Here is a 25549-nt window from a genome sequence, read left to right on the forward strand (position 1 = left end):
ATTAAAGTACGACAAGAATACCTGATTAATGAAAGCTAGACATTTTATCATAGAAGTTAAGAACAAAGAATATTTTTGTATTTACTAAATTACAAATTAAACCTACAATAACAAAATTCTATAGTGATGAAATTACCGGATATTGAGATATTTTGTGGTAGATTAAAAGAACTATTTACAAGAAACCATGTCTGAACGAGTATTATATTATATATCTTTCGATGAGTATATTTAAGTATAAAAACATAAAATAGATTTGAATAATTTCAAGGGGAAAAATTGTTTCAGGGTCAGGTATCGAACTCGGGACCTTTGGCTGAGCATGTCAATGCTCTACCGATTGAGCTACCCAGAAACTCTACCAGACTCAGGCTTAATCATTCCCTATACAGAGAAATCTCTCTTACACGGACATCAAAGGGGAATTATTTTTTGTCCGTTATGTAGAGGTGTCCATACTGCAGAGGGAAAGTATATTTACATATTGAAAATTAAAAACTATGCCTTTACAGTGTGTATTACAATATTTAAAAAAATAGTGAACTTTTTCTGCCATCTACTTTTATTAATTTAGGACATTATTGTTTTTATTGAAAGCTTAATGTAGCTAAGTAAATTATTAATCATGCAGTACAGTACATCATCGCTATCCTGACAAGATCAACAAGCGGATTCATAATTGATCCAACTGTAAGGATGGAAATGTGCGAAAATCAACCTGCTGAGGTACATCAGGAAAAATGCAACATATACGACCCCACTATACCATATTATAAGGAAAAATATCATCTAACGTCGATCGAAGTTACTGGATTACTGATTGGGGCTAGAGGAACCATCACAAAAAGATTCGCGCATTTTTGCAAGCAGTTTGATCTAGGACAAACTCTTGTCACTGAAGTATCTATGTCTGCAGTGAAGGGATCTATAAAAATCCTAAGAAACCATCTCTACAGTTATATAGATTGATCTCTTTGCTATGGCGATCTGCTCACTTAAGTTGGGTCTTGCAACTAGTGCTAATTAGACGACTGTGATCACCCAATAGCAAATAGATACTAGGAAATTCTATGTTTCTTCTGGAATTAATGATGTTTTGTTTAGTCTTTTCCAATTATTTCTAATTGTGCTATTTCTTATTCTTTTTCTTCTCCATTGTTTTATTTTTTTTTTTCATCATAACAACAATTTTTTGGTAAGCTTTGTCTTCTAGGCAGCCTTCAGTTGGAGGAAGCTGAATAAAATTTATTCGAAATACTTACAATATCCAGTGAAATTTTCTTCCATACCCATCTTGCATTTTTATTTGCTATTTACAAAAAATTATTTTATATTTTGTTTGCACTTTGCACTTATCACTACGCAAAATACTTTCTGTGTCTTGTTTTCATTTAGATATCAAATTAAATGCTGTAGAGTCTTTCTTAGACAAATAAAAGTGTTCTAATGTTCGTAATGCAAGCATTGCTCCTACATAATTTGTCACTTCACAGTTTATCTTCTCTTCCACAATCATATTCATTTCTTCATTGTCGTCATCAGAGTTTTTCCTTCCAAATTCATTATTATCTTGACATTAGTGTCTTCACCCTCTGTTGTCACATGGAGCCTACATCAGCATAATCTTCTGCCTTTATTTCGGACATCCCTGCAGACTGCAGCAGCTGTTGTACAATGTCATGGTCATTTGTTGTTTCAACTTGAACATTCGAAACTATTATCACCAAATAAAAATCCAGCTTTCTGGAAACAGTTCTTAATTGACTAAGACAATACATCGTCCCATGCTGCACAATCCAAGAAATTGCCTGTAGGACATCAATTTGTTTGGCTCGAGAGCTTGCTGTTGTTTCTGCTTCCAGATTTGCAAGCAAGTGCTTAAGAATCAATTGTCTGCATTTAATTTTGAAATTCTTGATAATACCTTGGTTAAGGGGTTGTGTAACTGACGTCACATTCAGAGGGAAGAATACTAACTTCACATTTTTCACTTTCAGATCTGGATATGGTGCTGCTTTAACTAAGAAGAGGACTTTTCTCTTTTCTCGAACTATTTTTTTTTCCAGCTTACTCAACCATTCAGACCACAGAATTTCGAAAAAAATCGTGATAAAAATATTATATTTCGCGTTTCATCGCTAATTAGTTGTAAGATTATCGCAATAATTTCATATAAACTGGAAAGGAATTTTTACTTATTTTTACTTATTAGACATCAAACTAATGATAAAAAAGGTTTCACTGATGCTTGTCTTTTAGGAGATACATCTTTTTCTTTAAGACGCACGTGCTCTTTATTTTTTAAACAATGTTTAGGCACTCTACTCGCACATTACAAAATTTACACATTGAAATGTTAGTCGTGGATACATAAAGACCCTTACTAGCAAATTCTTTAGCTCTGGAATGAAGTGTAACTGTTGATGTTCAATCCATCTTTACAACTGAATATTGAAAAAAAGTTCCTAAAATAGCAATTCTTGACCTTACTATAATACCAGCAAACAAAAGCAGTCTTTCAGATGGACAGTACTTTTTCCCCTCTGACAAGTGTCAATGACTGGGGTTTGGAAGTGGGGGTGATGTCTTAATATCCTTTGGAATGTGTGTTTTTCAATTCCAGCTTTCAGTTTGTAAGAAGAGTGGATGTAATGTTCACAAACTAAAAGTGTTTAAATGGTGCATCAAATGTTTAAAAAAGTAGGCCTAATGAAATGAAAATTTTTAATAAATTTGGTTTTTTTCGCCGAAATAATTTATTTCGCTCTAAAACACATCTATCGCGAAAATTCGCGATAAAAATATTGTTTGTTATTGTTATAGACGCATTCACAAAGAAAAACAACTTTCTTTTAAACAACGACATGTCGCTTTTATTGCTAATACGAAAATTTGTGGTCTCTAATCATTATAGTTCTGGTCATCCATGCCTTATCATTGAACTCCCATTCCACTGGCAATTCATTCAAATTAAGGTCTTTGAAACACCTAGGTTTAGCTGCTTTTCCTATCACAAGAGATTTTTCTTTTACACCCGTCATGCTGGAGGATAGAAGAATAGTAAGTCTCTCTTTAGAGATTTTTCCGCCAGCACAAATCTCTTCTTTTAGGCACACTGTTTTCTCAGGCAGATCTCGAAAAAATAAGCCAGTTTCGTCTACATTTAAAGTGTTTTCCGGACTGCAGCCTGCTATAATTGATGATAATTTAGCATTCCAATCATTCACTATATTCATAACTACATCTGCAGGTTCACCATAAACAGCCTTATGGCACTGCCTAAATTTTTTCAGCCAACCATTAGAAGTTCTGAACTCGTTGAAATCTACTTCTTTGGCCACCTCTAAAGCTTTGGCTTGTATCATAGGTCCTGACATGGAATTTTCTTGCTGCATACTCTGCAGAACCATTCAGATACACATATCTTCTTGCGCACTTTTGATGTCACTTGAGAAAAACCAAATGTATTTATTAACAGCTTTCAGAACCTTGAGAATGTACTTTCTTTTTAATACTGCACATTATTATAGTGCAGAAATGCCAAAATGCGGTTGCGGACTTTATTTATTATTTTTTTCAATTGAATTTTCTACTTAATTAAAAGAAATGTCAGTAACTGTGAGGTAAATTAACGTCCAGGGGAAATAAAATCAGTTTCCGTGTCTGTTCAATAATGTGTCCATCTTACAGAGCTAGTTTTATATGGTATTCCCTATACTTGTTGACGGGAATTATATACCACTGTCCATTAATAGAGATATCCGAAACCAGAGGTTTCACTATATATCCATATACCTCAAGTGGGTTTGGGTTCGATAACAGGCCCCGAAACAATTTTTTCCTTGAAATTATTCAAGCCAGTTTCAAAGAGAGCTATATCTGAAAATAAGGTCTGTATAATACACATCACAGTTCGTTAACAGGAAACCACAAATTTAAGGCATACAGAGCTTGGTGTGCACTCAATGCTGAGTCTGTGATGTCTTGTCAACTCACTTGAGGTATGTGGATATATAGGGAATAATTGAGCCTGGGTCTAGTAGAGTTCCTAGGGTGCTCAGTCAGTAGAGCATTGGCATACTCAAAGGTTCCTGGGTTCGATACCCGGCCCTGGAACAATTTTTCCCTTGAAATTATTTAAGTCAGCTTCACCTGAAAGTCAGATTTGTATAAAATAGATTTGTTCTACAGGACGTGGACGAGGTAATAGATTGGACTAAAAGAACATATTAAGATAGGAAACCGTAACTACTCTGCTATGGGTTTAAGTTCCATAGCCGTGATTGCTGCAGAAATAGGCAACTTCTTTAATGCCACTGAAAGTGTGGTATTTGATGTGGCACTCCATCACTCTTATTGGTTTGTAGCAAAATGAAAATGACATGTAGTAGTTATTTTACTTTTATTTCATTTTATTTTACTTTTTACTTTCTGGATACAAAGCCTACAAGAAAGGCTCAACATTTCTGTTTTAAACTTTACAGAAAAGAATGTTGTATTCATTTGAAAATTCTATAGATGTCTTTGATGGTTTGTGAAGCCTCAACAATGCAAATGATAAGACTCCACTGGCTCAGAGTAAATCATTTTTCTCAAGAATTGCCCAAAAAAGAAATCCAGAAGTAACAAGTCTGAACCTGTAGGCAAGGAAACCGGTCCTCCACTTCCGATCCATCTCCTGCCAAACATTACTCCCAGATGTTGTCGCACATTACCAGAAAAATAAACAAAAGCCCCTTATCTTGGAACCACGTAACTTCACGTAAGTACCTACAATAGTACTTACTCCACCAATTCTGTCATCATCTCTTCCAGGAAGATCTTTATATTATGTATTCCATCTTGGTGGGAGTGATAGAGGTCAATCAGAAAGTCATTCATAATACTTGTCTAAGCTGGTGTAAAAATTTTATTTTTGCTACAATCTATCACAGTACCACAAAAGTGGTAGAGTATCACATCAGGCAGCAAACTTCCAATGATGTTAAAGAAGTGTCTATTTCTACAGTTGTCGATGTTATGGAACTTGAGCCCTTCGTGCAAAATTTACTCATTTCCAACCTATACCTATCTTAATATATCCCTTTTGGTCCCATATATCGCCTCATAAATTGTTTAAAGGTAGTTTCTCTGTACCCTGTATATTACACTGCCAAATTTTCAAAAACACAGTATTGGGAAATACCATTCGCAAACTATAAATAGCACTATATATTCTACATAAAAGACTGGATTGTTATATTCTTCGCCTCTAATGGGATATATTTTCAATTTAATTTATTACTAGATGCACAAAAAAATTAAGATAAAAAATGTGTGGAAAATATACTGTTGAAATAATTTCATTATTCACATTAAACATCAGCAAATGTAAACTGTATCAGTATTGTGATATGAAATAAAGAAATACTTTGCTTAAACAAAGGTATAGAGTCTAATATTTGTGCTTTTTTGCTCTCCTAAGCATCATCTTTGGGGCTGTGTGCCGAGAATAGTGATTTTATTGCCAAGATACATGCAAGAATTTGTACAGTGAAATCGAGATACACAATTACATGCAAAATTTTGTTGATTTATTGTGGAGTAAATATCAAACTATATATCTTACCTTAGTTACGAAAGATGCTGTTAAATGTCATCCAAATACCCTTATGGACCCCTGGTAACTTATGAAGATATTCTGAAATACATGAGCCAGTTCACCTCAAGTAATTATCAAAATTTTATACTGCTTTCTGTGTATGTATATTAATTTAATATCTTTTCTCATTTTACATTTACATAATATAATTACGTTAGAGCTTCGATTATTATTGTCTTCCACTATCGTCGTTTCTACTAAACGTCGTTTATTATTTAATGCCATTAAATTTGATTATAGTCGATATTCTACTAATTGTCATTTTTTAAATCATGTACAAGAACATTTTTTCCCTTACCTGAGTGCAAATCTTTTGATTTCTAAGTTTACTGCCTTTTTCACATACCAGAAGTTATCTACAAGTATGCCAGCTACTTCAATTAAAAGTCAGTTAACAAACATGGAGCCCCATGGACACATTCGATTTGGTGTTTGAGTTTTGCAGCATTTATTAAGATTTTCTCATCAAATCCTATAAAAATGTAATGGATTCAATAATTTTTATTAAATTAAATTAAATCAATGTAATATATAATTTTATTTAAAGTCATAATTTAATAGGAAGATGCCCATATGTGGCTAGGTTTTATTTTCAGAGCGAATTGTCACTATCACAAGGGTCTAAATGAAAGACAGCTGACTGATAGTACTGCCCGGGTTAGGTTTCTTTTGGGTCTCAAATCTATTCTATAGATCATTTGGCTTTACTTTCTTCCAAAATATTCCTTATTTAAGGAATTTTACTCATATTTATCTTTAAAGTAAGAGAGGGAATCAAAAATCTTTGCCCCTATTTTTTTGTCATACAGGGAAATCAAAATACAGGCAATGTTCAAGTACCTTTGACTATTTTTCCACTTAGCCACTACTGCAGTTCAGGCATTTATCTCATCACACCACTAGCTTGGAGATGCTGCTGTTGTAAACCACAGCAGGACAGCAGTCAGAAATGAACCTCTGGAGTGCCAGGAACTTCTTAGCACAACATATGGTAATCACTGGAGGCAAAATCTTGACTATATGGTGAATGCTCCATAACCTCCCATTGTCATGAGGAGAACTACCTTGTTGTTCAGTCAACTGTCCGAAGACAGGTCTGAACCTCACAAATGATACCAAAAAGGCACCACTTATGAGACAACTAGGCCAGAAGATAATGGGGTAGGATGGCGAGTTTCTTTCCCCCCTCCATAACATACATCGCCAACTGGATACATTGTCTACGAGAATTCCCTGGCACTTTTTCCTGATGGCAGCTCACAGCCCGCAATCCAGTGGTGGTTTCCTGCTCGACCAGACGAATGCTACAACAATGGCATCTCCAAACTAGTAGTGCGAACAAATGCCTGAACTGTGGTGGTGACTACATGAAAAAATAGTCAAAGGTACTTAGAACACTGCCTGTATTTTGATTTCCCTGTATGTTTATTATTGGACTAAAAAAAGTATATATAGGGGTAAAGACTTTTCGATTCACCCTCATAATTCTATCATCCTAGTCGACCTGTGTGGCTCAGTCGGTACCGTGCAGGCGTTTTGTGCCCGAGGTTGCGGGTTCGATCCTGGCCTAGGTCGATGGCATTTAAGTGTGCTTAAATGCGACAAGCTCATGTCAGTAGATTTACTGGCATGTAAAAGAACTCCTGCAGGACAAAATTCTGGCACATGGGTGATGCTGATATAACCTCAGCAGTTGCGTCGTTAAATAAAACATACTTTAAAAAAATTTAATTTTCTATCATCCTGGGTCAGGATTGAACCCATGAATTTCAGGCTCAATGTTAAGCATATTATCCACGAGATCACAAACTCTAAACACGTATATGTGTAGACAGTCACTAATTTCCCCGAAAGATCAGTTTTATAATGGTATCATTAGTTCCTTAACTATGTATCAACTGCACCTTGTCCAACAGTAGCATTAATGGTGTGATGGATACCATTTGAAGTTAGTGTGGTGTCATTTCAGTTTTGAATCTCTCTACTTTCATATTATATCCTTTTGTTTGTTTATATTTCCAGTTCGTAACTTCTTCTTGTGAAAAAAGGATCGAAACTGTAGGAGGGAAAGAGAAGAAAAGCAATGAGTAGAATATGAAGAAATAAAGGGAAGAGGAGAAGAGAAATGGGGAGAGATGGAAAGATTGAACAATAGGACGAAGGATTAAAATAAAAGTGAATGATATGACTACAAAACATGTGCAAAATAACTCATACTGTTCCAATTGTTACCGAAGGCTAGATTAGAATAAAATTAGATCAAGGATTACCAGGCACACAAAAAAAATAATTAACAGCAGAAGTTTTCTATTGACAGTAGGTTTTTCATCTATGTTCTTAACGTGATGGAATCATGCATATTGGACACACAATAAAATTATCCTTCCTGTTTTATGCTGGATTCAATTGGCTAAGTACTACATAATAAAATAATACCAATAATAGAAAAAATTGGTACGATCATGTCTACAGAAAGGTATTTACAGAACTTCATTACAAATAATCTATAAATCTGAATGTCTTGGAAGCCAAAAAGAACTTCTTAGAATATGAATATTATAATCTGGGACCAAAAGGAGCTTTTAAGCCTAATCTTTGAATGATGATGATTATTATTATACTAGTTTCCATGTTTTAAATCGACGAAACAGAAAGTAGCTCTATAAACGAGGGATGAGTGCGGGCCAGAGGCATTAGCTCATACAGCATTGTCACATTGAGTGACAACATTATCTTTTCATTGGAATTTATAATGTAAAAATTCGTCTGCTAGCAACAAACTGGCAATACAATGCCAACTGAGTGCTGTGCGATGTTCTCTTGTTCAGAGGGACAATGTTGCCAAACTTACGTGCCAGGCCACATGCATTATATGTAGTTGCTTTCGTCTGATGTATCATTGCCACTGTTATCGCGAGTGTAAAAAAAGTAAATCGTAAGTATTTCAAATACTCTGTCATATGCATACTTTAAATAATCTGGTGAAAACTACAAATCACTTAACTCAATTTGAATTTGCACCACGATTATGTGGCAACCAAGTCTCTAATGACAGCAATATTGTCACTTCCTGTTTAGTTGCTTCATAAAGTGGAAACTAATATAATCATTAAGAAGAGCATAATAATTTTTCTTTCGACTTCGAGAGAAAAAAAACACCAGTAATGTGTTCCTGATATGAATTATTAATTTTGTGCTACAGTAGAACCCCAATTATCTGAATTAACTGAATGGCAGATTATGTTAGTATGTATTTCTTCTAGACAGGTTATTACAGTCTTTGCCAGTTTACTGTTACAAAGTATGTAGTACGAATGCTGCCACTATGCTGCCGGAAACAGAAATAGTTACTTGTGGGAAGGGTGCTTTTCTTAACTTGTAAAAATACAGTTACTCCCTGGTTTCAAAGAAATGATCCCAAGAATTCTCACACAATTGCAAACCCGTGCACCATTCATTCATTGTTCTATTGTTTGAGTTGCTGTACTGTTTAACTTCTACGCAAAATGTTTTTCACGGTTATCAGAAGAATGTGTTGTGCTAAGTAGAAAGAAATGCAAATAATTAAGCAGTTTGGAAAAGGAGAAACTGTGACTCATCTCACATCAGAATATGACATTCGCATTACAGATGTACATGGTTTAATAAAAACAAGGAAGAAATGTCACATATTACTGTACTTCATTGTGTATGTAGTATGAATATGCAATTTAATTTATGAAAATATTTTGTAGTATGGATTATCTGATTTTTTCGATTAATCGTTCAGTCCACCCCATCCATTACCATGAATAATAGAGGTTCTTTTGTATGAAGATTTCATTATTAAATCTTATAAAATGACAGCAGTATATTATATGCTAAAGCCTATGAAAGCAAATTTCGGATAATGACAGAAACAGACAGAGAGACTGCAGAACAAAAAATTAAGATATATACAGGTTGATTCACGAGGATTTACCGCCACTTACGGAGTTTATTTCCGAAGACATTCCGAGCAAAAAATGTCATATAAACATGTGTCCCAATCTCAAAACTTTCAGTTACACTAATTTAAAATTGTTTGTAAAATACCATTATTCTTTATTTTTAAGGGTAAAAGAATATTACAGATAAAGAATGAATTATTCAGGAGTATAATTTCTTTAATTAGCTAGTATTCTGAAGCTAAAAATGTGTTGTGAATTCCATAGCTGCTTCATACAGAATTTTTTTTCGATTTTTAACTACAAAATTACATTTTTCTTACGTATTTATCACAACAATTGTTACAAATCATGCCACTCTTGTAAATTCTTCAAGATTGCACATACATTAGGATGCATAATTAAACTGTAAAGAATCAAGTTCCTGAAGTCGTATGATTTGTAACAATTTTTGTGATATAGGCCTACTGTAAGTTCGTAAGAATAATGCAATTTTTAGTTAAAAATTGTTGGAAAACTAAATCTGTACAAAGCAATTAGCAACATATTTTTAGCTTTAGAACATTAGCCAATTAAAGAAATGATACTTCTGAATAGTTCATTCTGTATTTGTAATATTCTTTTACTCTTAAAACTAAAGAAAAAAGGTATATTACTAACAACTTCAAATTAGTGTAATTCTGAAAATATTGAGATTAGGACACATGTTTATATGACATTTTTTGCTCAGAATGTCTTCAGAAATAAGCTCCACAAGTGATGGTAAATCCTCGTGAATCATCCACCCTATATATGGAGTCAAAAGAAAATCTTTGGTTTAAATAATAAAACAAACAACTACTGAAAACAACAGTTACATATTGAGCAAAGAATCAATGTACAGTAACTAAAAAACAAAGTCCTAATTATAAATCAAAAGATAAGAAAAGAGATGTTTACAAAATTAAAGCCAGAACGGACTTCAGAGAGCAATATTAAAGAAGAAAAAGGAACATGATGATGGTGAAGATGAAAAAAAAGAATAAGAACAAGGAAACATGGTAATAATGGTGAAGATGATGGAAAATATTTGTACCTGCAAAAGCAATAAATTAAAGAAATAAGAAATTGACCACAAAAAGTCAATAATATACTGAAAAGAGTTGCATTATATTTACTAGAACTTATTAGTAAATTTAAATGAAATATTGCACGTAACACTTACATCTTGAACAGTAATGCGCGGCGCAGTCATTTGTTCTGGATTGTGCCATGGCTTCCAGTTTGGGCTGTTTTGTTTCTTCCACTCAGGATATGCTTTGGAAGCCTTGAATAGTTTCTTCACCAACTAAAACAAAACAGTTATTTTGTAGCTAAAGTAAAATACTGTACATCTATCAATCATTTCAGCCACCGGCGTAGCTCAGTCGGTTAAGGCGCTTGCCTGCCGGTCTGAAGTTGTGTTTGGGCGCAGGTTCGATCCCCGCTTGGGCTGGTTACCTAGCTGGGTTTTTTCCAAGGTTTTTCCCAACAGTAATGTGAATGCAAGGTAATCTATGGCGAATCCTAGGCCTCATCGCGCCAAAATATCATCTCGCTATCACCAATCTCATCGACGCTAAATAACCTAGTAGTTCATACAGCGTCGTTAAATAACCAACTAAAAATAAAAATCAATCATTTCAATCATTAGAAGAAGTTGCATAGAATATATGTTGTAAAAATGAAGAGTAATTTTTGTATATCTACTACAAAAGAGGTCAGTCTATGGGTGACAAGCTTACACATGATGAGAACAGAACTGCTTATTTAATATTCTACAGATATTCTGAGAACAGAATTACCCTCCATTTTCCAAACACTTCTGACATCTCATATTTGTTATAAAACCTCTGCCTATGAATGAGGTAATATAACCCAAATTACAGACAGAGTCTTTTGGGTCAATGGAAGGAGAGGATCAAGGTCAGCATTCAGATCTCACCTTCATCTTAGAAGTGTGTCGCATATGGGATGACTTCTAGTAAACAAAACAAAGTGCTGCAAGATTCAGTTATTCATTACTTATTCCAGTGAAATGGAGATATGAAAGCATTGCCACATACGGATACTAACATTACTCTTATTACTAGGGCCCGGATTTTTATGTGCTAAAAAACCTAAAAATATTTTCTGAAAATGAAAACAAAAATATCAGAATATTCGTAACTTGCTAGAAAAAATTATATTGAATATCTTGAGGTAAATCACTTCCTTCACACAAACAGAGCATCAATATTCAATAAAACTTCTTGAATTTAAAAAAATCGGAGATCGAGTGCTTTTAAAATATTACATGTGAATTTAGGAAGTGTGCCACATGCACCAAACAAAAGACCAGAAACACTCCATTGACTAGTGGGAATATTATATTTCTTACTTAGGTATGGGATGCAGGACTCATAAATGGATTTTTTCTCCTCATCAACGTGTTGTGCCTGCAGGGCATCCCTCTCAAACCGGATTGTGGATCAATACTACGCGAAAGATAACAAGTAATAAAAAAATGAAAAAAGTTTGTCAAACAGAAGAGATGAAGTAAAGATTTGTTATAATCACTCTGAGTCTGCAGACAGTGGGCACCTAATAAACACAGCAAGATTTTGGGCATTCCACTATTAGCTGGGACTTAATATATTCAATGTTTCTGAAGTATCTATACATACCAGCACAGGTTTCATCTTCACAGTAGTAATTAGACATGATTGGCTACCAACTTTGTTGGGCCCATTGTGTCTGGTTATTTCGAACAGTTCTCTTTCTGGACACAAGCACTATACAAACCTAAAATCTCGCCATTTATATAATTTTAAGTAAATCAGCGAACATATTTTATAAAATACATTTTTACAAATCTAACTTAAAATCAAACCCCGGTATACATAAGAATATCTCTTATATAAGGTATGTTTAAATTGAAAACAGAGATGTCATTTGTAATCAATTTAAAATAATGCTATCAGTGAGCACATAATAGATTCCAGACTGGTCGGAGAATGCAGAACTACAATGGAAACTGCATCTAGAAGAAATAATTACAGCACGTATGGATCACAGGGTACATTGGGGTGTACGGTAATGAAGAAGCCAATTTACTGGCTAAGCATGTAACTACATCCAATGCAATCGCCTGGAACCTTGTGTCGGTATTTCTAAGTATATAATCAAACAGGCTCCAACGGACAAACTGATGAGGGGTTTACTGGAAGCCTGGAGATCTACATTAGCTATGAGACAGACCAAACTCCTTATTGGAGAATCAAGACTTGATTTAATTAAACAACTCCTAACTCTGGAATGAAGAAGCTTAAGATGGACAACTGGACATCTGACCAAACATCTGAATAAGTATTCACATATATTGAGTCTCATAAATTACCGAACTTGTAGGAAATGTGGGTTGGATGTTGAGACATAACCTACATCAGGTTTAAGCCAAAACAGGCATTGATCTAAGGAAATTCAGGAAACGAAAGCCAGCAGCACTGTGAAGCTGGTCATCCACTGCGATCTTTTCGGTTGATTTTTTAATTTATGGGGCATACAATGGGCCATTTATGCCTATATCCGAGTGAGGTACTATTAAATTATCAGGCAGTATATCTCATTTGGCGATATGTGTCAGAGAAAAAACAATTATTTGTATGCATCTGAAGTCTGATTAGTGTAATATGTAGCTAATTGGCGATGTATGCAATGGAGGGGGAAAGGAACTCGCCAAATTACCCCATCCCATTAATTGCCTCATAAGTGGTGCCACGTTGGTATCACTTGTGAGGTTCAGACCTGTCTTTGGACAGTTGACTAAACAGTTGCTTCAGTAGGTGTCTATTCCTTTGGCGAGTAAGAAGAAGAAGAAGAAGAAGAAGAAGAAGAAGAAGAAGAAGAAGAAGAAGAAGAAGAAGAAGAAGAAGAAGAAGTCCAATGGTTTGAATATGATTATAATTTGTGCAGAAGTATCATGTGGTTAAAAATAATGTACGTGGGTTTACAAAAAAAAAAATGTATATAAGACTTAAACTTCATTTTTGAAATTTGACAACTTCTTTTGAAGAAAATTTCGCAATTTTTGTTTTACAATTTTTTTTCTGTTACCTTGCATACCACATTGCTTTAAGAAGAAGAATAATAATTTGGAGTAGTTTTCTACTCTCCAAATCACTGGAAATGAAAAACATAAATTTCAAAGTACTTACTTTCGGAGCAAATATTTGAGTAACTTTGTTGACTAGCCATGGAGGAAGTGTGCCTTGGGGATCAGTCTGGGAGACATAACCGAGCTCTGAGCCTGCTGAGCCACAAGGACGGATCAGGAATCCTGCCAAGAAAGTAATAGCTTACAAAATAGCACCTTTGTATGCACATTAACCCTTTCGTTATATTGTACAAGCTGAATTTTACGATTCTTAGATGTAAGTTTTACTTTTTATTATTGTCATTGGCCTTTGCAAAACATGCGAAAGGTAAACTACTAATCATTTTTTATATTGAGAACGAATAAATGTAACCAGCAACATGCTGGCAGTATAGAAGGGTCTACGATAGTCCACTGTAGCCCTCAGTTAGGATTTCTTTTAACAAATGAGATTTATTTTGACTGGTGTTCTTTGTAAGATGCCTGTCGCCAGTAAACAGAGTTGACATGGCCAGTATGTATTAAAGACCTCAGTCTTTTGCGACTGGTATTAATGACTAATTTGCTTCTTATGCAGTATAATAAAATGTGTTTCAGATTTTCGTCATGATTGTTGCACAGCTACAAAGCCAAGAGAAATTTCTCTCAATCTAATCTGTAGTGGGAAGATATGGGTCAGGGCTAAGTGGGTATTGGAATTATTCAAGCAGACTTTTTTTAATGCCCCAAATAACAACGTATGTCACCATCTATGATAGCTTTATTGAGAGTACATCATTTTACAAATTTCTGCTAGCTGTGAAAAATGTCACACAAGTCACACTTTGAGAATAACTGACTAAGATCGTACTATCATATGCTACTGGTCTAATAAACAGAATAAAGTGGCTAATCAACACTTACAAACTATTTCATGGGGAAAGCCAAAGGTGTCAACATTTATGAGAAAATTAAAACTTCTATTGATAATGCAAATCTTCCATTGGCAAAGTTGTTCAGGCTTAGGTTCACATGGTCGCAATGTAAACAAGACTTATAAGAGGCTAATGAATGAAGAAATGTTGATGATGTGTAGTCAGAAGCTTGTTGATCTGGGGCCTATTCCACAAAGGTACGGTGTTGTACATTACAAGTAAATTCTCTAGTAAGTAGTAAAAATACTAGAGTTTCTGTTCCACAAAAGACTTTTCTACAGTAGTACTTTACCACTCCATACTTACAAATTATCAATGAAATTTCATGATTATGTTCCACAAAAGCACTAGTATTTGTAATTTACTAGTGAATTTTATTAAGTGCAGTTCAGGAAGAATCTTTGACTTTGCATCACACGACTTCATGGCATCAACCGACTGTCAATCACACAATGGTAGCAGGTGTACCATCCATGTAATTCTTGTAATTCAATATATCTTTCATGTCTTGAAATAGTAGTGATGTTTGAACTAGAACTTAAGAACAACCGTAAGCATATTTCCAAGTAGGAATCCTGTTTGCAATTCCTTGTAGTTCTGTCGTACTACGACAGTGGTGTCAGAATCCTGATAGTGTAACACAGTAGAATAATTTGGAGGCATTGAACATAGCTGGTCCTGAGCTCGACTCATCCGTCATCCTTGTAGGGTTGAGTAGACAAAACACAGGCATAGACAAGAGTCAACTAAATTAAGCAGTATAGCTGTAGGGGTAACAGGTAGTGACCTCCATATAGGGTGCCAAGATAATGAGTTAGAATTTATTGCAGGTGAAAGGTATCACTACAACTCTATAGTAATCCCCGTAAATATAAGGCAAGATGGTTTTTTTGTAAAGAAATAAAGTGAATGTGGAAGTTTTCAAATGCGAACTCCTTACTCCATTAGGGAAAGTGACATTTTTATTTTTACTTGGTTATTTAACGACACTGTATTAACTACTAGGTTATTTAGCATCGATGGGATTAGTGATAGCAAGATGATATTTGGCAAGATGAGGCCAAGATTCGCCATAGATTACCTGACATTCGTCTGGTTGGGGAAAACTTTTTATTTTATTTTATTGGGTTATTTTACGACGCTGTATCAACATCTAGGTTATTTAGCATCTGAATGAGATGAAGGTGATAATGCCGGTGAAATGAGTCCGGGGTCCAGCACCGAAAGTTACCCAGCATTTGCTCGTATTGGGTTGAGGGAAAACCCCGGAAAAAACCTCAACCAGGTAACTTGCCCCGACCGGGATTCGAACCCGGGCCACCTGGTTTCGCAGCCAGACACGCTGACCGTTACTACACAGGTGTGGACGGTTGGGGAAAACCTCGGAAAAACCCAACGAGATAATCAGCCCAAACGGGGATCGAACCCATGCCCAAGCGCAGGTCCGGATAGGAAGGCAAGCGCCTTAGCTGACTGAGCAGGAGTCCTTGTTGCAGTAGCCCTTATATACAGATAGAGGCTGGAGAATCGAATCCAAACTGATCACCCACCCAGAAGAGTATGTTCACTCCCCAAGATGTAGGCTGTAATAATGACTCCAATGAGTTCTTGTAATACAGTGGAAACTTCAGGAGATGTCGACTCTAGTAGAGAACAGAAAAATGCTGAAGAAAATGGAGAAAGTTACACAACGCAGAACTGCACACATTGTGTTCTTCACCTGACATAATTAGATGCCAAGAAACAAGAGCATAGGCATTGCATGTGTAGTTGAGCCAGAGATACAGAGTTCATGTGGTATCAGCCACAGCCAATGATAGTAAAGACATTACTCCCATAGCACAGACAACTGATCTAAGCCATTTGCATGTTTATGAGTAGAGACGAGAATTCCATGCAAATGCATGTTTTTTATAGGAACATAGGACATAGTTCAAACTTAGTACTTTCTGGTTCCAAATATGTGTACTTTTTCCGTGCATATTTGTATGTTTTGGCCTTTTTAAGGATAAAAACATGCATAATGCATATTTAAGCAATTTTTAGCTTAATAATGCGTACAATAGACATTATATTCATTTTAAATGCATGTTTTAATGGTTTTGAGTGGACACCTCAGTTTCTCGATTTTTATGTTCCTTATTTTGGCTTCAAGAATCACGAATGAAGAAGAAAAAAAATAACAGAAAAATGAAATAAAATGTTAAGATTTTCACAATAAGATGCTAGAAGACTTTTTCCTGGACAGAAGTTCACTTTTACAACATTTTACCAGCACCCTCTACACACTGCGTGTCATAAATGGATTTATTACGTTGGATATTTTGAGAATAATAGAGAAGAAATATAGAGAGTTCAAGGAAAATGCCGACAATAATTTAGGTCAAAAGCACCGTCTTTCAGGGAGGTTGTAAATTTTCTTCCTTTTCCAGTACTAGTAGCAATTTACATTCTTCTAAAATTGGAATCATTTGCTAAACTGTGTTTGCAATGTGTGAACCTCGTAAGTGGTTAATGTGTTTATTCTGTTTGCGTGTGTTAATGTGGTTCTAATATACTTCCAATTAAAGATTCCAAAAGTGTACTCTTTGCACAGTGGATTAAAGGAAAAGATTTTTTAGATCAGATGAGGATGTCGTATTTTGCGATTGTTGCAGTAAAGAGTTAAGCAATGCTATTCTGTTTCCGAATATTTTATATAGCAGTTGCTCTTTGTAAAAAATTACACAACTTCTTTAAAATAATTAATTAAATTATGATGTCCGTTTTTAAATTGTATCTAGGTAACCGTAAGGTCTATTATAATTTCAGATGAAATGTACTAAAAAATTTCAAGTCGACCAGCATGTAGCATCTGCTTTACATATTGTAAGAATGAAAAAGGTAAAGAATTTGCAAAGAATTCCATAGATCCCTCAATTATGCCCGTGGGAAAGTGGGTGTAGCAGCGAAAAACTAATTGGACAGAGTCATAAATGCTAACCTGGACTATGGATTCTTTTGTTGAGTGAAGGTTATTTGTGGTGAAAACTTGAATGCAGAATTTGACCTGACACAGTTACGAGTATGTTCATTCAAGTTTACACCTATAACTTCTTGCGATGTAGAGAGGTCATTCTCTATCTACAAAAACATATTGACTTACAAGCGCAGGAACCTTGCAGAAACCAATTTAGAAATGTTATTAGGTTGTTAACTTGCAAAAAAAAAAAGTGAAGTGAAATAACATTTGGGACAAAAATGAAAGTGCATATTTTAATGTATTTTTCGCTTGATCATGCATGAAATTCTCATCTCTATTTATGAGAAATAGTTGACACATGACGTGTACACCGAATATGAGGATTTATTTCCCTTATTTCACTGTTCATCATGTCTCTCAGAGCTTTACGTCTAGTGGGAACTACTAGTCTGCGTGCATTATACTTACTTATGGCTTTTAAGCAACCCGGAGGTTCATTGCCGCCCTCGCATAAGCCCGCCATCGATCCCTATCCCGAGCAAGATTAATCCAGACTCTACAATCATATCCCACCTCCCTCAAATCCATTTTAATATTATCCTCCCATCTACGTCTGGCCTCCTGTAACTTCATCCCTCTCAACATTTTTCTGTTCTCAACTAGAGTCGACATCTCCTGAAGTTTCCACTGTATTACAAGAACTCATTGGAGTCATTACTACAGCCTACATCTTGGGGAGTGAACATACTCTTCCGGGTGATCAGTCTGGGTTCGATTCTCCATTCTCTATCTGTATATAAAGGCCGACATAGGAGTAATAATTGGAAACCCATGACATTTTTTGGTAATATTTCTTACAAATTAGGCAATTTCTTTAAAAAAGAAAAAATCAACATAGCTTATAGGACAAATAATAAACTCAACAACATTATTCCGAATAACCTACAAAACCATAACAAATTTTCTAATAGTGGAATATATTTATTACATTGCAAAAACTGTTCCAGTAAATACATAGGGCAAACTAAAAGAAATTTCCGGACATGCTATAGCGAACATGAAGCTGACTTCAAACATAATAGGAACAAATCTAAGTTCGCTACACATCTAATTAATCATAACCACGAACTTACGAGTATAGGTGACACTCTGCAAATTTTAAAGACAGTTAATAATAACAAACACATAAATGCCACAGAGGATTATTATATAGCTACATATTCTAATAATAGTAATACGCATTTACTTAATGAACAATTCCCCAATTTAAATAACCCGCTTTACAAAATTGTAAAGAAGTAAATTCTTGGTAATCCACTAGGTTTGCCAGGTGCATAGTTTTCTTTAAATGCTAACGTATTTATGTAAAGCTCAGTCGTGTTGCTACAACATTGCAGTTAGGTCAGCATCTCCTCAACCAAATTTGTAAGTATTAAAAACCACGATTCTAAATTCAACATTCACTTTTTAACTTTCAATTTCAAAATTTTTACACTTCCCCATTATATTTTCCATACACCGCTCAAACAGCAGCACGAGCGAGCTATATACCATAGCATGTTCTACTATTTTGTGATTTATGACCACCTGCAATTGAGGATTGTCAAATTATTTTATCTCGTTGTACAATTAACCATCAGCACATTGTTTTTTTCTATACTTTGTATGGGTTTAAATTTTACCTGAGGATGCCATATTCATGGCAAAAACGTTCGTCGGTCATTATGTACCATTTCATGTACCATGGTTTAATTTTGATTATTGATAAGTAATTCTGACAGTAATAAATCCATACATATTTGTAATTTTATTATTATACTTATTGGACCCAACATGCCTTTGAAATTGACACCACTTGATTTCTTCTTATGGGGGTTCCTTAAAGATCAAGTGTACGTTCCACTCTTACCTGCCAATCTCGCTGAGCTCAGAAACCGAATCACTCCACAGTTGAGTTAGTGACGCCGAATATGCTGCAGTGAGTTTGGCAAGAAATTGAGTTCAGGTGGGATGTCTGCCGCATGACCAACGGAAATCATATTGAACCACAATGTGTGAAAACTTGGCGAGTTTTGCTATTACATGGCATTTAAACCAAATCTGTATGTTTTCTAAATACATTTTTATAAGCTTACAAAGTTGTATGGTCCTTTTGAAATCACTCTGTACATTACTGTACTGTACTGTATAAGAAAATGTTGTGAGAGATGTGATTTCTGATATGTTGGAGGAGGATATTATTATCCGACACTCTTCTTTGCAGTGGGCAGCTCCAACTGTTTCAGTTCCAAAACAAACCTCAGGTGGTAATGATAAAATATGGTTTTGCACTGAATTCAGAGGATTAAATTCTGTGACATATGGGGATACCTACCCTATTCCTAATATAACAGAGACTTTAGAAAGTTTGGCAAACGTAAAATATTTCAGTAAGATAGATTTATACACTGGATTTTGGCAGATGAAGATAAGATAAAATAGCTTTTTGCATTCCACTTGGCAGTTACGAGTATAATCATATGGCATTCAGATTAGTAGGTGCAGCAAGCACATCAAAGATTAATGGACGGAGTTTTGTTGGGAATAAAGGAAATCTTTTGTAGTGTTTATATTGATGATGTCCTCCTCTATTCTTCCACTTTGAAGAATAAGTAAATAATCTTAGGAAAGTTTTTGAGAGATTTCGCCTAGTAAATCTCAAAGCTCACCCTTTAAAATAAAAATCTGCTGTGAGTTGAATCGAATATCTCACTCATATAGTTACAACAGATGGCATATTTCCTTATCCAGAACAAGTTAGAGCCATTAAGCAGTTTCCAAGACCTCGAAATCTAAAAGAAGTTAGATCCTTCCTGCGACTTGTAGGATATTACAGAGGACATTGCTAATTTTGCAGGTATTTTGAAAACTGTAGTTGAGTTAACGAAGAGTTATTTTGCCAGAAGAACAACAATCAGTTTTTGATGAAATGAGAGAAGCTTTTTACTGAGAACCAACGCTGAAATACCCTGATTTCAAAAGACCTTTTATTTTAACGACAGATACTTCTGGCACTGCGTTAGGTGCATTACTATTGCAAAATATTGGGAAATCCGAGCATTTCATAGCTTATGTGACGAGATTATTAAACAAGGCAGAATTTAACTATTCTGTTACTGAAAGAGAGATTAGCTATAGTTTGGGTTACCAAGTATTTCAGAAGTTATCTGTATAGACATGAAATTATTGCTATTACAGATCATGTAGCTTTAAAATGGCTTATATATACATACATATAGTCATAGCTATTTATCACAAGACTCCATGACAGGCCAAAACAGTCCAGAGGGTAGTTAGAGATTAAGATTCCCACCTTCAAAGACAATTGGCATTAATGGCAGCAGAGATGTCAGTCTTACATGCCAGCTGCCTTCACTCCCAAGGAAATGTCCTTGATACTCATTTATGTTAGAGGCTGAGTAGATCCCAGGGCCATAGTGCGGCTGGAAGGATTAGATCAATGGACTGTGGGAACAAAATCATTAAACACAGAACCTGATATATCAGAAGGTAATATTGAAGGCTACAATACTGCAGATCTGTCAAAGGAAGAAAAAGTCAGGAAAAAACTAAGAAAGCTGAGAGGAAATGTAAACTGGAAACAGGTGGAGAATATGTGACCATCAAAGGAATGGTTGCTCCCAAAAAACGTATTCATGGATTTACCATGTGATTGTACATTAAAATGTAATAACTGTATTATCTAAATTAGGAACTGAAGTCTCTTTATGTGAGCCATGCTGAGTTGATAATAGAAAATATCGTTACACCAAAACTTCTGTATAAAAGCGCAGCTAGGCCTATATAAATATTTAAAAATTACCAGCATATGAAGCAGCAGACACTACTGTGTGCAAAACATTCTTCAAACATGCATTGCAGATTTCGGTGGTAAAGTTAATCCATCTATGAAAAGGAAACACGTAAGTGGTGGTCATCATGAAACATAAATCATAAACCGGTAATGAAACAAGCAAAAATGTCAAATTTGTATAAGAATTTATCAATGAGTTTCCTGTTTATAATTCAGATTACAGTAGAAAGCACAATGAAAACAGACAATTTTTACCTCAAGGATTGGATCTCAGTGCATTATACACGATGTACACAGCAATGATGTCAAAATAATAGGAAAGTGGTGTGTGCACGCAAAATCCAATGGCATTAAATCAGGAGATAATGCTGGCCATGACACAAGACCTCCCAGAGGAACAAACACCATCTAATTGGTACCACATTAGTTGGCACTTGTGGAGGAACACACATACACTACTAATTTTGTTAAACTTTATACATGTTTTCAGGCTCTGCTGGTATATTCTTGGCGACATACTCTACCCTTTGACATTTAGTAAATCGTGGCAAATACAAAGAAACGTTTATATCCATTACTTATTCCACTCAAACTCTTCTTTTAGTTGACCTTACACTTTGAAATATCCAATGTAAGGCCTAATTCATGACATGATGATCATTAATCTACATATTATATATGTCATTTAATATAATATAAGCCATTTAAGAAGAAAAAAAATTAGTTACAGCCCTACTGTCACAAGATGACACACAAACCAATCACTTCGTAGTAATAATAATAATAATAATAATAATAATAATAATAATAATAACCTACATATATCATATTATTATTATTATTATTATTATTATTATTATTATTATTACGAAGTGATTGGTTTATATGTCATCTTGTAACAGTAGTGCTGTAACCGATCTGCACCATTTTTTTGGCATCTTAAATGGCTTATATTAACACTTAATATTTTAGGAGAAAAATTTGCTCCGGTTGTTGCTATTTAAACCTTTACATTGAATAAAGAAATAAATTTAAAAATTTCACAGCTCTTCTGAATTTTCTCCCAAAGGATTCTTTTTAGTCAATCTTTTATAAATGATCTAATTTCCTTTGCCTTTTTATCTCTGTTTACCATATCACAAACAAGATCCTTCTTATTGAATGAGTTACATCAGCTTCTTGTCTATGCGGATGACGTGAATATGCTAGGGGAAAATCCACAAACGATTAGGGAAAACGCGGAAATTCTAGTTGAAGCAAGTAAAGCGATAGGGTTGGAAGTAAATCCCGAAAAGACTAAGTATATGATTATGTCTCGTGACCAGAATATTGTACGAAATGGAATTATAAAAATTGGAGATTTATCTTTGGAAGAGGTGGAAAAATTCAAATATCTTGGAGCAACAGTAACAAATATAAATGACATTCGGGAGGAAATTAAACACAGAATGAATATGGGAAATGCGTGTTATTATTTGGTTGAGAAGCTTTTGTCATCTAGTCTTCTGTCAAAAAATCTGAAAGTTAGAACTTATAAAACAGTTATATTACCGGTTCTTCTGTATGGTTGTGAAACTTGGACTCTCACTTTGAGAGAGGAATATAGATTAAGGGTGTTTGAGAATAAGGTTCTTAGGAAAATAATTGGGGCTAAGAGGGATGAAGTTAGAGGAGAATGGAGAAAGTTACACAACGCAGAGCTGCATGCATTGTATTCTTCACCTGACTTAATTAGGAACATAAAATCCAGACGTTTGAGATGGGCAGGACATGTAGCATGTATGGGCGAATCCAGAAATGCATATAGAGTGTTAGTTGGGAGGCTGGAGGGAAAAAGACCTTTGGGGAGGCCGAGACGTAGGTGGGAAGATAATATTAAAATGGATTTGAAAGAGGTGGGATATGATGGTAGAGACTGGATTAATCTTGTTCAGGATAGGGACCAATGGCGGGCTTATGTGAGGGCGGCAATGAACCTCCGGGTTCCTTAAAAGCCAGTAAGTAAGTAAGGTGCTTCTTATACAAAACCTTACCTGTTAGGTAGGATGTTGCACGAATAAAGCCTCGCCGTGGTGGGAAATCACGATGAAACACAGAATGGTTTATAATGAACTGCTCTCGTCCTGTGTCTAACCATGACCTCTGCAGCACGAAATCCCTGTTCCGTAATGGTGCTGGGCAAGACACTGAAAATAAAACAACTATAATTATTAAAGAAGTCTTTGGCATGAGCTATATTTTGTTACTTTTCATTTCAAATCAAAATGAAAAAGTCTTCAAAAAATGAGCTAAAGCATCATCCACAAAAGAGGTGATCTAAAGATCGTTGACTGGAGAAATGGAATTAAAATATTGTTCATTGCACCATACAAGACTGCAGGGTTGAAGGGATGAAATAGATTAATTTCTGACGGTCGCTCCTCCAGTAACTCAGTGCCGTAACACAAACATACAACTTCACAAACTCTAGTTTGTTTTCTGGCACTGATTAGGAATAATACACATGATAAACAAGATCGGAAAAAAAAAATCTTTGTAGCATTATCCACAATATGGAAGCACTTTCATTCACCCCTGTATAGCAAAAAATTGTTGATAATACAGTGTGTCCCATTTGAACTGCCCTATTTTCATTTCACTATTTCTCCCAAAATACTGGACATATCGAAATGAACTAAAAACTTAAATAAAGTCTTGCTAATCAAGTTTGTATAGAAAAATCATAACACTTCCACATGTGCCCCACCAATCACATGAAGGATATCCAGCCGGTGTTGAGTTCTATCCATGTGCGTTGATTGTTACATTCTCAATGCGCTCACGCAGTTGATGGATGTTCATTACTTGTGTCGCATACACGCATAACTCTGTGGACAGTTGATTTTAGTGTTGCCAGTTCCTGAGCGGCTCTACGAACGGACTTACATGGACTTCTTTGAAATGATTCGGCAATGCGCTGCACATTGTCATCTGATCCACTTTGTCCGCACCACCATGCTTTTCAGCCACTGAACCAGACTCCAAAAAAATTACGTTTCCACACTCTAATCGTCTTGGCATTGAGAGGATTTCTCTGGTATTCCTAACGGAATCGTCATTGTACTGCCACAATCGAGCCAAGTTCTGCGTACTATCTATGATTTCTCTGCAACGGTCGCCATTTCACTCTGTCTGCTACTTCCACCATACCTGGCGTGATTTAAAAAATCCAAATAATTCCAACACAGCTCGTACGTTTCATCTATTATATGACACCTCGAAAAACACAAAAAACATACCTATACATTAATTTATAATCACAATACAAAAATAGGGCGTTTCAAATGGGATGGTATTCTCAGGTAGTTAAAAGAAGAAATTGTGCACAAATTAGCTAGCATTATCGTGGTGGCAGCAGCGGCCGCAGCAGCAGCAGCAGCAGTAGTAATAGTTGTTGTTTTGGTGGTAGTAGTCGTGGTGGTGGTGGTGTGGTAGTAGTGGTGATGGTAGTAGCAGGGATGTCCTTGAAATTTTATCGTCAATAGGGACATGTGTATCTGCCCTCTCCCCCGATTTTGCCTTTTTTTTTTTGTCAATGTCTGTATCGAAGCTCCCCTGAAGGCATGATCTGTCATCACACTCATGTCTTGTAAATTAATGAAAGTATAAAAACACACTTATACCAGTACACCATACAATAACTGTTAAGCTTATCTTATCACAATAAATTGTAGTAATTATTATCCTGTCCACCACTGTGGAGTAACAGTGTGTCTGGTTGTGAAACAAGCAAGCCCGGGTTCAAATCCTGGTTGGGGTTTTTTCTGGGGTTTTCCTCAACCAACTGAAGCAGAATTGCTCGATAACTTATAACTTCCCGCGTTGAATCTCGGACTCATTTCACCATCATTAATTCAGATTTCATCATCATCCATACAGTTGCCTAGGTTAAGTTCATGGTGTGGTGTATTATATTTGTACAATAGCGCAGCCATTTGGCTACCCAATCGTTCACAGAACAGGAGTGGTAAGCACAATAAGTCTCAGCCTTCGGGTCTCTCCTCCATATCAGGTAAAAAAAATTACTATCCTAATAATAAATCGTGCATGTGTCAATATTC

The 25549-nt window shown here is 35.4% G+C and overlaps 1 protein-coding gene across 3 annotated transcripts in view; it reads right to left on the reverse strand.

Annotated features, from left to right (window-relative positions):
• The window catches only part of LOC138696146 (START domain-containing protein 10-like), a 91844-nt gene that overhangs the window by 28158 nt on the left and 38137 nt on the right, over window positions 1-25549 (reverse strand). For 2 of the 3 annotated variants that reach the window (XM_069820706.1, XM_069820707.1), the window contains 3 exons: window positions 23483-23635; window positions 13782-13903; window positions 10772-10894 (listed from right to left, as the gene is read on the reverse strand). In XM_069820706.1, coding sequence (XP_069676807.1) covers window positions 10772-10894; window positions 13782-13903; window positions 23483-23635 — 398 coding nt within the window. Of the gene's footprint in view, window positions 1-5608; window positions 5681-10771; window positions 10895-13781; window positions 13904-23482; window positions 23636-25549 lie in introns of all 3 variants that reach the window. The other variant, XM_069820708.1, reaches the window with a different exon arrangement.

The sequence above is a fragment of the Periplaneta americana genome, chromosome 3 (genome assembly GCF_040183065.1).
Source record: "Periplaneta americana isolate PAMFEO1 chromosome 3, P.americana_PAMFEO1_priV1, whole genome shotgun sequence".
In the NCBI taxonomy this organism is placed as follows: domain Eukaryota; kingdom Metazoa; phylum Arthropoda; class Insecta; order Blattodea; family Blattidae; genus Periplaneta; species Periplaneta americana.